Genomic DNA, 12,667 nt, shown 5'->3' on the forward strand with positions numbered 1-12,667 from the left:
TATTTATGGTCAGATGCGTCACTTAAAAGCAGAATTTATCTTCTGCTCTCATGACTTCTAACGGTCGGGTTTGACGAGCCGCCAGCGTTCCAGCATTTGCATGAAGAAAATAAACAATAAGCACAAGCGACCCTCAGAGTTGGAGAGGATTCCCAAAGGAAGACATAAAAGGAAGGAGAGTGAAGAAAGTCCCTCTTACTGGGCCGTGGCAGGTCAGGGTTTTATCTCCGGCTCTCTCACACTGGCTGTCACACTCCACACACACTGAGCCATTAACGAACTCACGAACCTCCCTGAAAGAAAAACACACACACCGTTAGCAAGACGTCCAGCATCTCAGAGAAAAATGCCTCACACACTACCCGAGATTCCTCGGAGACACAGTGAATCCTGGTCATTTGTCCTCTACAATTTCTTTACTTATTAGAATTAATATGATAAAAATGCCCAACTATAAAACAAAATGAACTCATTCAAAGACCATTTAATCATCGTCAGAAACATATTCTAAATTTATTTATTAATTTACTTAATTTATTTATTAATTATACTTGTATTGTATAATTGTTTTTTCATTCAGAATTTAGATTAAGAATTTAATAATATTTAATTATTTACTTCTTTCAGTTTCCCATTTTTGATTTTTTAACTTTTTAAATAGTTTTTTTCATTTTTTTATCATTTCTTTGCATTTTTGTTATTGTTTTTTTAAACTGGTTTATTTTTTACCTTATTTATTATTTTAATATTTCTCTTAGAATTTCATAATTTCTTTATATAATAATAATAATAATATCAAATATCAAAATGTAATTTAGTGTTAATATTATTGTTATTATTATTATTATTATTATTATTATATTACCTTCACTTGTTGATTGTTGTTATTTTCTTGCTGTTGATTTTATTATTATTACAGTTTTCATTTATCTTTTTCTTTGGCTTTTATTTGTTTATTTCTTTTCTTTTTGCCATATTAAAGCTGTTGTGAGGAAGAAGCGCTTCACCGCACCAATCTGAGGCCTCCTGTTTCAGCAACATCAGCAAAACCTGAGATATCAACTTTGGCCTGTTCTTATTACTGTGTTGCTCTATTTCCTCTAAAACTCAAAGCCCCCTGGCCTGCGAAGCCTGGACCGGGTCCACCGTGAAGAGCCCAGGGTTAGGTCAATATGCTAAACAGACCTGAGAAAGAGGATCCATGCATAATTTACTGCAGAGTAATTCATTGGCAAACGCTGCTTTTCCTGCAGCAGACTGCCGGAGAACTCGGCAAACAACCGTCCCTCCGATTCATCCCAACAGATGGCTGCAGGCGGCCCACCGACTGAGCCCGCTGGGAAACCACCTGGACGAGCTGTCAATACCTGTCTCTCTCTCTCTCTCTCCATATAAGCCAGCGACTGGCAGAGTTGCAAAAATGCTAACATGCTAAACAAGAAGTTGAGAAATGGGCCCACACTTCATTTCTCAGAACCACATAATCTGAATATTATTTACAGACTACTTACTAAATAATGAGCCTTAAGACTCAAAACAGGCAGTTAAGATGTAAACAAAGTCAATCAGATTGGTTTGATGTGAAACGCTGTTCTAGAGAAACTTACCGAGTCAGGAGACGGTACTTGTCTGACCGCATTGTGCCGAGTGTAAAGTTTGGTGGAGGGGGGATCATGGTGTGGGGCTGTTTTTCAGGAGTTGGGCTCGGCCCCTTAGTTCCAGTGAAAGGAACTCTTAATGCTTCATCACCAAGAGATTCTGGACAATTTCATGCTCCCAACTTTGTGGGAACAGTTTGGGGACGACCCCTTCCTGCTCCAACATGACTGAACACCAGTGCACAAAGCAGGTCCATAAAGACACGGATGAACCAGTTTGGTGTGGAAGAACTCGACTGGCCTGCACAGAGTCCTGACCTCAACCCCATAGAACACCTTTGGGATGAATTAGAGCGGAGACTGTGAGCCAGGCCTTCTCGTCCAGCATCAGTGTCTGACCTCACGAATGTGCTTCTGGAATGTGTGAAGGCAGACAAGCGAATACTTTTGGCAATCTAGTGTAGCAGTGCAGAAAAAAGAGCTACTGCTCCGCTTTAAAGAATCTAATCAATCCAGCTAATAAAGAGGCTGTAACACAGTGCAATGCTAATGAAATGTACTTAATGATGCTCCAGACACCTCCATTACCCGATATCAGATGGAAGGGAGGCTGCGAGCGCCAGCGTTGTGTTTTAAACTCGTCATCGAGGAGTAGTTCAAGCTTATGACTCATATTAGGAATGCAAAACTGGGTTCCTAGAGGGAAACGCACTGACATAAGTTTTGGCTAATCGAAGATGTCTTTAAAAATGAATGAGTATTGAAGGGAAATGTAGAGACAAATTGATACAATCACTGCTGCACGACATTGGTAGTATTCGTTCATTTGATTGTGGGGGCATGTTAGTGCACCATGTAATTCATCATCATCATCATCACCATCATCATCAACTGCTTAGTCCAGATGTGGTTACAGGAGTTTGTTGGGAGAGCAGAGAACCCCAGATGCCATTGCCCCCCCCACAACTTCCTAAAGCTCATTCCCGGGGACCTCAAGCTATTCCCAGGCCAAATTGGAGATATAATCCCTCCAGCAGGTCCTAGGACGACCCCAGGGTCTCATTCCAGTAGGCCATGGCTGCTACATCCTGACTGGGAGGCACCCAGTGGGCCTGAACCACCTCAACTGGCTCCTCTCAATGTAGAGGAGTAGCAGCTCTACTCTGAACTCCTCCCGGATGATTGAGCTCCTCATCCTATCAAATAGAGTGTAGCCCACCACCCGGCGAAGAGGCTCATTTCCGCCGCTTGTATTCGCGATCTCATTCTTTCAGTCATTACCCACAGCTCATGACCACAGGTGAGGGTCAGGATGTGGACTGACCGGCAAACAGAGCTTCGCCTTATGGCTCAGCTCCCTCTTCACCACTACAGTCCAGTACAGTGACCACATTACTGCTGCCGCCTGTCCCAGCCTGCAGCCGATCTCACAATCCCTCTTCCCATCACTTGTGAACAAGACCCCGAGATACTTAAACTCCTCCACCTGGGGCAGCTCCTCTCCCCTTACCTGGTGCGGGCATGCCATCCTTTTCTGGACCATGAATTATTAATTAGGGGCCAATTAATATTTTTAGCCACATGTTTGTAACCTTTAAACCTCTCTACTTAATGCAAGAGTGCTTCTTGGCTCTAAGGGCTGAACAGCAGAACAAACTAAAATATATCTAGAATTTTAAAAATATGGAAAATGTGGATCCTCTTACCGAGCCATGGGCCCACCGGCAGGCCCACAGCTTTATTACACACTTCTATAAACTAAGAATAGCTCCATTAATTTGCATTGAAGTCCCTGTAGTTAATGTGTAATACGTCTTAGTATATAATAAACCTTGAATGTTAAAGGGTTAAGATATAAATATGAAAGACGTCCATTAGAGGGAAATCTTTGTATCCATTTCACTAGACTTTTTATAGAAGCAGCTTGCAGAGATAACAAGAGTCCCACAGATCTAAAGCTGTTAATTACAGTCGTCTGCATAACAATAGTGCAAAGAAAATTTCACGTTACACTAAAAACTGTAATCTGGTTAAAACAGAGACTATTTTCCTTAAATAACAGGCCTGGCTGACGTAATGGGGTATCACTGATGATTGACAAGTAACCCCAATGACGATCCTTCAATGGTGATGATCACTATCTTGGACATGAGAGCTGCCAGAGATCTACTGAGGACTAATTTAACTTCAAATAGCTTGATAAATAACATTAAATAACATCTGCATGTAGTGTTTTATTAATGTGTATCTATAAGACATTGGATTGTTATAAGGGCACCAATAAGTAAGGCTATGGTAAATTTCCAGCTCTCTCTGCTGTGGCAGCGTTTTCCAAACAGCTCAATTGTCCTGATGGTTCAGGTGAGTAGAATTATGAATTTATCATCCTTCATTGTTTTTCACAGGCTACTGTAGCTGCTCCACCACTACTACAGTGTGCCTAAACCTCCCTTCCCTGTGATAAAATTGCAGTAGCTTATAAAATCTAGCCGAGTTTTTTATTAAAATCCCAGTTTTTATTAATAATAATCAACATAAACAAGTATTCTGCTCAGAGTATGGCATCATTGCCAAGCAACCATGGACTGCTGACTGAGGAGAACGTTCAGTCATCCATCGCTGTATATTGTGGTAATTTAATTTTTATTTCAACTTTTCAACTTTTTCTTGTATAGCAATTAAGATACGACATCACAGCACTGTTTAATGCCAAAATCTTTCACTTTATAGGTACATTTTGGTCACCAAATTACCACAGCAAGTCTTATTTAGCACCAATCCAGCAACCCCCTCTTCTCACGCTGGGGCTGAATCTCAAACAGCTCGCTGCTCCCTACATGGTGCACTACATAGGAGTTTAGATACTGGATCCTGCAGCATCCTGAACATTGCAAAATACAGCTAATTTAGGACTCAGACACATCCACACTTGATAAATGATGCAGTGTTTGGATCTAGAGGTTAGAATTTCAAAACATTCCAAGCTAGAAGAGCAATTTGGGATTCAGTCTAGGTTTGACGTTACTTCTGACTGAAACATGGACATTTGAGGCATTCAAGTGGAGTCAGAGCGTAAGAACTTTAACTCAAACCAGTGGTATTAATGATGGAGTTGTTTAGGCTGTTAGCTAGTTGACCAGCCCGGTTCTAGTTAAGAACATAAGTTGTCAGCCCCTCAGTTTAAACAAAAGAACCGGGTTCTTACTTCACCAGTTCACTTCATGGTCCATTCAAACAGCATTAGAGTCAAAGATTATTCCATTAACAGCACAAGGGCTTTTCTTTTCATGGCATGTTAACAGACAGTTCAGTCGCTGTGAGGCAGTCATAGGTGGGCGTGCACTGGATTTTACAGTGGCATTGAAGACGCTGCAGCCAATCAGGTTTTAGGACCAGAACTATCCATTATATGAAGGAATACGAGTGCTTCATCAGATAAAACACAATATATACAGTGTCCAAGGGGGGAATTGTGCAGTCTGAGGGGAAAAGGGGTCTATCGACAAACCGACAAACTATGAAGTTGGTGACTTTAATTATGGTTGCATTTTCTGCAGGTAGTTATGGTCGAATTTCAATGTAAAGGTTTTTTATTATGTGTTCATGGTTTTTTATGAATCACCACCAGCAGTTCACAGAGCAGGTTTTGGGCAGGTCTCAGTGGGACGACAATAAAGGTTAGAAAACCAGAATGAACAGAAATAAAGAAAGCCAAGCAAAGCACAACAAGCTCGCCTCCACCCGTCAACCCCCCACCCCCACCCCCCCGACGCTCCCCCGCAGCGACAGCCCATTGTCAGGCACTAAATTAAAATTCTCCATCGCTGGGGAGCCTCATTCACACAGAGTGCAGAGTGGAGCGCCGCTATTGTTTGAGGAATACAGCGGGGGAAAAACGTTCCCATCCACAAATGCCGTTTTTTTAATGGTCCCACTGGACTGGACCGGTCTTGTCTTTTTGTCAGACTCGCATCTCCTGTCCAGTCCGGTGTAGGGATGTGTGTTCGCGCTGTGTAGGAGGGGAAGGTGTTGACGCTGTCCGTATTACAGACTTACAGTGTAAAGAGACGCAGTCCAATGCTGGACACACCCGAGTGAACAGATGTTTCATCATCTGAAATTTGATTCTCTAACAGATACAAACACTGAGGTTCATGCCCAGGTGTGGGTTTTTAGTCTAATTTTAAAGGTTCATCTATTAAGTATTAATCTCTTTATTTAAGTTTAATTCTGATAGAAAAGCGTCTCAGGTGGCTCCTCGTGAAGCTGCGGAAGAGGATGAATTAAACTCTATCGGTGTAAACGAGGCTATGTTGAAGACTCTAAAGCAGAACAGGTGTGGCTTTCAGCTGTTTGGGGGAATCATAATTTGCACATTTGCATTTCCTGAAAGACAGAAAGAGAAAAAAAGGTAGGAATTAAAGAGAAATTAAAAAGAGAAATTAAGAAAGAAAAAAAATGAAAGAAAGAAGCAAGCAAGACAGCAAGACAGCAAGAAAGAAAGAAAGAATAGGAAAACACAGGAAACAAAGGAGAAGAAATAAAAAAATAAAAAGAAGGCCAAAAAAGAAAAAAAGCAAGCAAAAAGAAACCATCAAACAAAAAATAAGACTAAAACAAACGGATGAAGAGAGAAAGAAAGAAAATGAGAAAAAAGTACATAAGAAAGGAAAAAAGAAACTCAAATGAAAGAAAGAGTAAGAAAGAAGAGGAAAAATAAAGAAAAAAGAAGAAAAGAGATGAAAGAAAGAAAAAAGTAAGAAAGAGAAAGAATTATAGATGGAAAGAAAGAAGAGGAAAAACAATGAAAGAAAAAAAGAAATACATAAAGAAAATAAAACAAAGTAAGAAAGAAAGAAAAAGAGAAAGAATGAGAAAGCAAAAGAAAGAACGAAAGAGGGAAAGACAGAAAGAACAAAAAAAGAAAGAAAGAAGGAAAGACAGGAGGAAAGAAAATAAAGAAAGACAGGAGGAAAGAAAAGGAAGAAAGACAGGAGGAAAGAAAAGAAAGAAAGACAGGAGGAAAGAAAAGGAAGAAAGACAGGAGGAAAGAAAAGAAAGAAAGACAGGAGGAAAGAAAAGGAAGAAAGACAGGAGGAAAGAAAAGGAAGAAAGACAGGAGGAAAGAAAAGGAAGAAAGACAGGAGGAAAGAAAAGGAAGAAAGAAAGAAAGACAGGAGGAAAGAAAAGAAAGAAAGACAGGAGGAAAGAAAAGAAAGAAAGACAGGAGGAAAGAAAAGGAAGAAAGAAAGAAAGACAGGAGGAAAGAAAAGGAAGAAAGACAGGAGGAAAGAAAAGGAAGAAAGCCAGGAGGAAAGAAAAGAAAGAAAGACAGGAGGAAAGAAAATGAAGAAAGACAAGAGGAAAGAAAAGGAAGAAAGAAAGAAAGACAGGAGGAAAGAAAAGGAAGACAGACAGGAGGAAAGAAAAGGAAGAAAGCCAGGAGGAAAGAAAAGGAAGACAGACAGGAGGAAAGAAAAGGAAGAAAGCCAGGAGGAAAGAAAAGGAAGAAAGCCAGGAGGAAAGAAAAGGAAGAAAGCCAGGAGGAAAGAAAAGAAAGAAAGACAGGAGGAAAGAAAAGGAAGAAAGACAGGAGGAAAGAAAAGGAAGAAAAACAGGAGGAAATAAAAGGAAGAAAGACAGGAGGAAAGAAAAGGAAGAAAGACAGGAGGAAAGAAAAAGAAGAAAGCCAGGAGGAAAGAAAAGAAAGAAAGACAGGAGGAAAGAAAAGGAAGAAAGACAGGAGGAAAGAAAAGGAAGAAAGACAGGAGGAAAAAAAAGGAAGAAAGACAGGAGGAAAGAAAAGGAAGAAAAACAGGAGGAAAGAAAAGGAAGAAAGACAGGAGGAAAGAAAAGGCAGAAAGACAGGAGGAAAGAAAAGGAAGAAAGACAGGAGGAAAGAAAAGGAAGAAAGACAGGAGGAAAGAAAAGGAAGAAAGACAGGAGGAAAGAAAAGGAAGAAAGCCAGGAGGAAAGAAAAGGAAGAAAGCCAGGGGAAAGAAAAGGAAGAAAGACAGGAGGAAAGAAAAGGAAGAAAGAAAGAAAGACAGGAGGAAAGAAAAGGAAGACAGACAGGAGGAAAGAAAAGGAAGAAAGCCAGGAGGAAAGAAAAGGCAGAAAGACAGGAGGAAAGAAAAGGAAGAAAGACAGGAGGAAAGAAAAGGAAGAAAGACAGGAGGAAAGAAAAGGAAGAAAAACAGGAGGAAATAAAAGGAAGAAAGCCAGGAGGAAAGAAAAGGAAGAAAGACAGGAGGAAAGAAAAGGAAGAAAGCCAGGAGGAAAGAAAAGGAAGAAAGACAGGGGAAAGAAAAGGATGAAAGACAGGAGGAAAGAAAAGGGAGAAAGCCAGGAGGAAAGAAAAGGCAGAAAGACAGGAGGAAAGAAAAGGAAGAAAAACAGGAGGAAAGAAATGGAAGAAAGACAGGAGGAAAGAAAAGGAAGAAAGACAGGAGGATAGAAATGGAAGAAAGACAGGAGGAAAGAAAAGGAAGAAAAACAGGAGGAAATAAAAGGAAGAAAGACAGGAGGAAAGAAAAGGAAGAAAGCCAGGAGGAAAGAAAAGGAAGAAAGACAGGGGAAAGAAAAGGAAGAAAGACAGGAGGAAAGAAAAGGAAGAAAGCCAGGAGGAAAGAAAAGGCAGAAAGACAGGAGGAAAGAAAAGGAAGAAAAACAGGAGGAAAGAAATGGAAGAAAGACAGGAGGATAGAAATGGAAGAAAGACAGGAGGAAAGAAAAGGAAGAAAAACAGGAGTAAAGAAATGGAAGAAAGACAGGGGGAAAGAAAAGGAAGAAAGACAGGAGGATAGAAATGGAAGAAAGACAGGAGGAAAGAAAAGGAAGAAAAACAGGAGGAAAGAAATGGAAGAAAGACAGGAGGAAAGAAAAGGAAGAAAGACAGGAGGATAGAAATGGAAGAAAGACAGGAGGAAAGAAAAGGAAGAAAGACAGGAGGAAAGAAAGGAAGAAAGACAGGAGGAAAGAAAAGAAAGAAAGACAGGAGGAAAGAAAAGGACGGTAACGCAGTTTTGATTCCAGGCTGATTTTTCCCGTTAAGCAGGTTTTCTTATTCCTCCGCTTTCTTCTCGTCCTTTACTGTTTATTTAAACCGGAATTCTTTGTATCCAGTTTCCTCTCAATGATTCACCAGGAAATCTCACAGTTCACCACGATCCGATTCACGAGCACTCACCCACTGTAGAGGCTGCAGGACTTCACGCAGGTTCTGCCTCGACTGTAGAACCTGCAGGACAGACACTGATCCGGACCGGGACCCCAACATCCAGCTTCTGAACACAGCTTATCACACACCATCCGCTCATGAGCTGTCAAACACACACACACACACACGGTGCATTCTGTCAGTGTGGGGACTTCACTTAGAGACTTACCCAAACATTCACCATAAACCTCTAAAACATCTTCACATAAAGAATGATTTACGCTGTGGGGACCCCAGTCATAATGTCATAAACCTGGTGCACACAAACACACACGTTTGTCTTAAATTACTAGTGAGGACTTCCTTTAATTTCTATTGATTTTTGCATTACTCTATTACTGTAGCCCTGTGATGGACTGACGACCTGTCCAGGGTGTATCCTGCCTTCCGCGATAGGCTCCGGCAACCCCCGCGACCCTGAAGGAGAAGCAGCTAAGAAGATGTGTGTGTGTGTGTGTGTGTGTGTGTGTGTGTGTATTACTGTACTATTGTACCCTAACTTTAACTTCAGTATCCAAAAGGCGATTTTTCTTCTCTAGTTTTTAAAAAAAAATTGTGGTTAAAAAAAAACAAAAAAAACAAGAATTTTACTTGAGCAAAAATGTCATGTTCTCCTTCTGAGCACCTCACGATGTTCCCGTAATGATAGTAATACAAACACACACACATACACAGCGCTCAAAAATGAGGCACTTGTCTTAAGTGAACGGCTATGAATGAGAACGCAACAGATAATTACTTATGACAAGTAGTTAAGTGATAATTACACACTTCCAAATAAGCTGGAGATGAAGTTGCTGCATCGCTGCTCTATTTAATAAACCTGCCATCATTTTCTTCTGGATGTTGTTCGTGCATTAGGACTTCATGTTTCTGCTGCCCTGATTAGTCTCTCTGCCAATTTACAAGTTCACATTCACTGCATGTTTGCTTACTTCCCCTTCCACCTTGCTGGTCCTTCATCAATGGTCAGTTTCTGACCACAGAGCTGCTCTTGACAGTGACACTGATGTGCGAAAAACCATCACTGTGTCTGATACACTCTTCTACCATCTCCACACACACTGTTATATCTGTGTCACTGCTGGGCTGAGAATTAGTCTACCGCCCAAATAATATCTGGACCAAAGCAGCTCTGTGGTCAGAAACTGACCGGTGATGTATGGAGTAGAGGGTAGCCGATACGAGTGTGTATCGTAGTACAGCTAAAGCTCATGAAGTGGTCAGTGAATGGGAGGGTTGGGCGATATGATGATATATTGCCATCACGATCAATTATGTCACAGTATGTTTTTTATTGTGACCATACTGTGGATATTGTCAGTACTGACCTGAAGTCCTGAAACAAGAATTTCAAGGTGGAGTCCAGATTAACCTTCTATAACATGCAAAAAAGTTGCCCGAAAAATGTTGATGACGAAAAGAAGTGATAAAGACTGGTTTCATGTGTTTCAATGTACATAATCAGTCCAATTTTACTATCTACTATGTGCAAAAAAGTCATATGTTAATGATCTTTTGACACATGTTGCCTAGAGGCAACGCTGTGCAAAGATGGAAAGAAATGATATATGTTTCAATGTAGAGAGCACAATAAGTCCAGTTTAACCCCCTATTACATTAAAAGAAAAAGAAAAAGAAAAAGAAAAAAGTAATGTGTTGGGGACCTTTGAGATAGAGAGCACAATGAGTCCAGTTTAATTCTATTACATGCAAAAAAAAAGAAAAAAAAAGAAAAAGAAAAAATTAATGTGTTGGGGACCTTTGAGATATGTTGCCTAGAGGCAACACTGTGCAACGACAGGAAGAAATGATACAGAGTCATATGTTTCAATGTGGAGAACATAATTAGTCCAGTTTAACCCACTATTACATGTAAAAAAATGAAAAAAAAGTCATGTGTTCGGGTCCGATTGACATATGTTGCCTAGAGGCAACGCTGTGCAAAGATGGAAAGAAATGATATATGTTTCAATGTAGAGAGCACAATAAGTCCATTTGAACTCTATAACATTAAAAAAAAAAAGAAAAAATTAATGTGCTGGGGACCTTTGAGATACGTTGCCTAGAGGCAACACTGTGCAACGATGGAAAGAAATGACAGTGTTATATGTTTCAATGTGGAGAGCATAATTAGTCCAGTTTAACTCTCTATTACATGCAAAAAAGTGAACAAAATGTGCAGCAATGGAAAAAATAACTCAATCAAAATATTTGGAGCAAAACTGAGCAAATACGCTAAAAAAAACTTAAAATTACTAATTCTATTCAATGTAATGTTATGATGATGCAACACAGGGAAGTAATGCATTGATTTCTTGCAGTTCAACATTTAAACCAAAAATAAATGTATCAAAATATTTTTTTTACACAAAGACTAAGGTATAAATTTGCCCACCAAGAGATGAAGACCAAGCACAAGCATTTTACTGGTTTATTGAAACTCTTCCCTTCGTTTCTGGGTTTGTTAACCTGAGACAACATTACATAGGGTAAATGGATTTAGTGCAGCACAATATGTATAAGATTGTTCATAGTTTTCAGTAGTATTTTTAAGATGTGGCAGTGATGTTTTTTTTCCATACTGCACACACCTAGTACAAGGTATTGGGCTTGCAGCAATGGCCATGCTTAATTAATGCAACTGTACAGATTCAGGCCATTTCTCCTCAATAATTTAGAGCTCCAAAAAAGTTCTCGAAGTTCTCTCAGAGTTACTGTAGCAACTGTTATCAGCCAACATTATCAATAAATACATCATATCAGACCAAAAACTGAGATGTTGCCTCTAAGGGATAAAGTTCACCATCCTCCCTAACTGACTTGTCTTATCTTCAGTTTTCATAGCAAAGCATGTGTGTAAACATTATGCCTCTGTGGAGGCTACTGGCCTGGCATGTGTGCATTAGCCTGCTTTGACGGTCAGAGTGGATAAACGGCCGAATGAATAAAGCAGCTAGAGCCATTGATCCTCCTCACCACAGAGCCATGAGCACACTAATTACAACTAACACCGTCTGGAATTGGAAGCGGCTCTTGGTCTGCCAGCATCTTCATCTGGTGACCGTGGGCAACATCTATGTTTTGTTTCTGCCAGCTTTGTCTTTGAAAAGAATATTTCAGTTTAGATCCTGCCATGAAAAACGATGTGTTTAAATGAGAAATATTACTCTGATTGTCTGTTTGTAGCCTCGAGATTTTACCTTTCAAAAACGAATTTTAATTAAAAGGTTCTACACCTTTCACAGCTGTCATGGAACCACCTACAGGCCTTGATCACTCTGGGCAGTTCTAGTTCTACAAACGATTTGAATCTCATGAAGGTGTGGAGTTGCGTCCTTTTATAAACCAATCAGCAACAAAATTGGCTTTAAAGTATTTAAACCGATTCCAAACTGCCGAAGCTGAAACTTCTGAGCACTTACTGCATTCTCGTGGGTCCTTGTTGCTCTTGATAAGGGCTCTCTGACCACTGGTGCGGAACAGACCGGTCCAGTTGACGGTGTTGTAGTAGCACAGCTGGCTGTTGTTGGTGATGTAGACATTTCCTGCGCTGATCTCCTGCAGGGACTGGAACTGGAGGGAGGTGATCCAGCGCTGCTTCAGGATCAGCAGAGAGATCCCACTGGAGAAACAAAGGAAACGACCGTAAATGCGAGGGTCAAACTTGGAGTCAAGAGCCGATCACACGGATCACCAAAACCAAAGTGTGTTTGGTGAACTGAAGTTCAGCCTTTCCTCTGGTATCACGGGTGCCTGATGTTGTGTGGCAATGTGGGAGCAAATGTAAGAGAAGTCAGGAAAGACATACGCCACAGTTTCAAGGATCTATGTCTACATATTTTAGGCA

General features: G+C 40.4%; 1 protein-coding gene across 2 annotated transcripts in view; it reads right to left on the reverse strand.

The window, feature by feature from the left end:
• The window catches only part of si:ch73-383l1.1 (receptor tyrosine-protein kinase erbB-4), a 323,429-nt gene that overhangs the window by 63,194 nt on the left and 247,568 nt on the right, over positions 1-12,667 (reverse strand). For both annotated transcript variants that reach the window (XM_017719311.2, XM_017719313.2), the window contains 3 exons: positions 12,243-12,442; positions 8,788-8,920; positions 200-293 (listed from right to left, as the gene is read on the reverse strand). In XM_017719311.2, coding sequence (XP_017574800.1) covers positions 200-293; positions 8,788-8,920; positions 12,243-12,442 — 427 coding nt within the window. The remainder of the gene's footprint in view (positions 1-199; positions 294-8,787; positions 8,921-12,242; positions 12,443-12,667) is intronic.

This window comes from Pygocentrus nattereri, chromosome 12 (assembly GCF_015220715.1).
Source record: "Pygocentrus nattereri isolate fPygNat1 chromosome 12, fPygNat1.pri, whole genome shotgun sequence".
Lineage (NCBI taxonomy): Eukaryota > Metazoa > Chordata > Actinopteri > Characiformes > Serrasalmidae > Pygocentrus > Pygocentrus nattereri.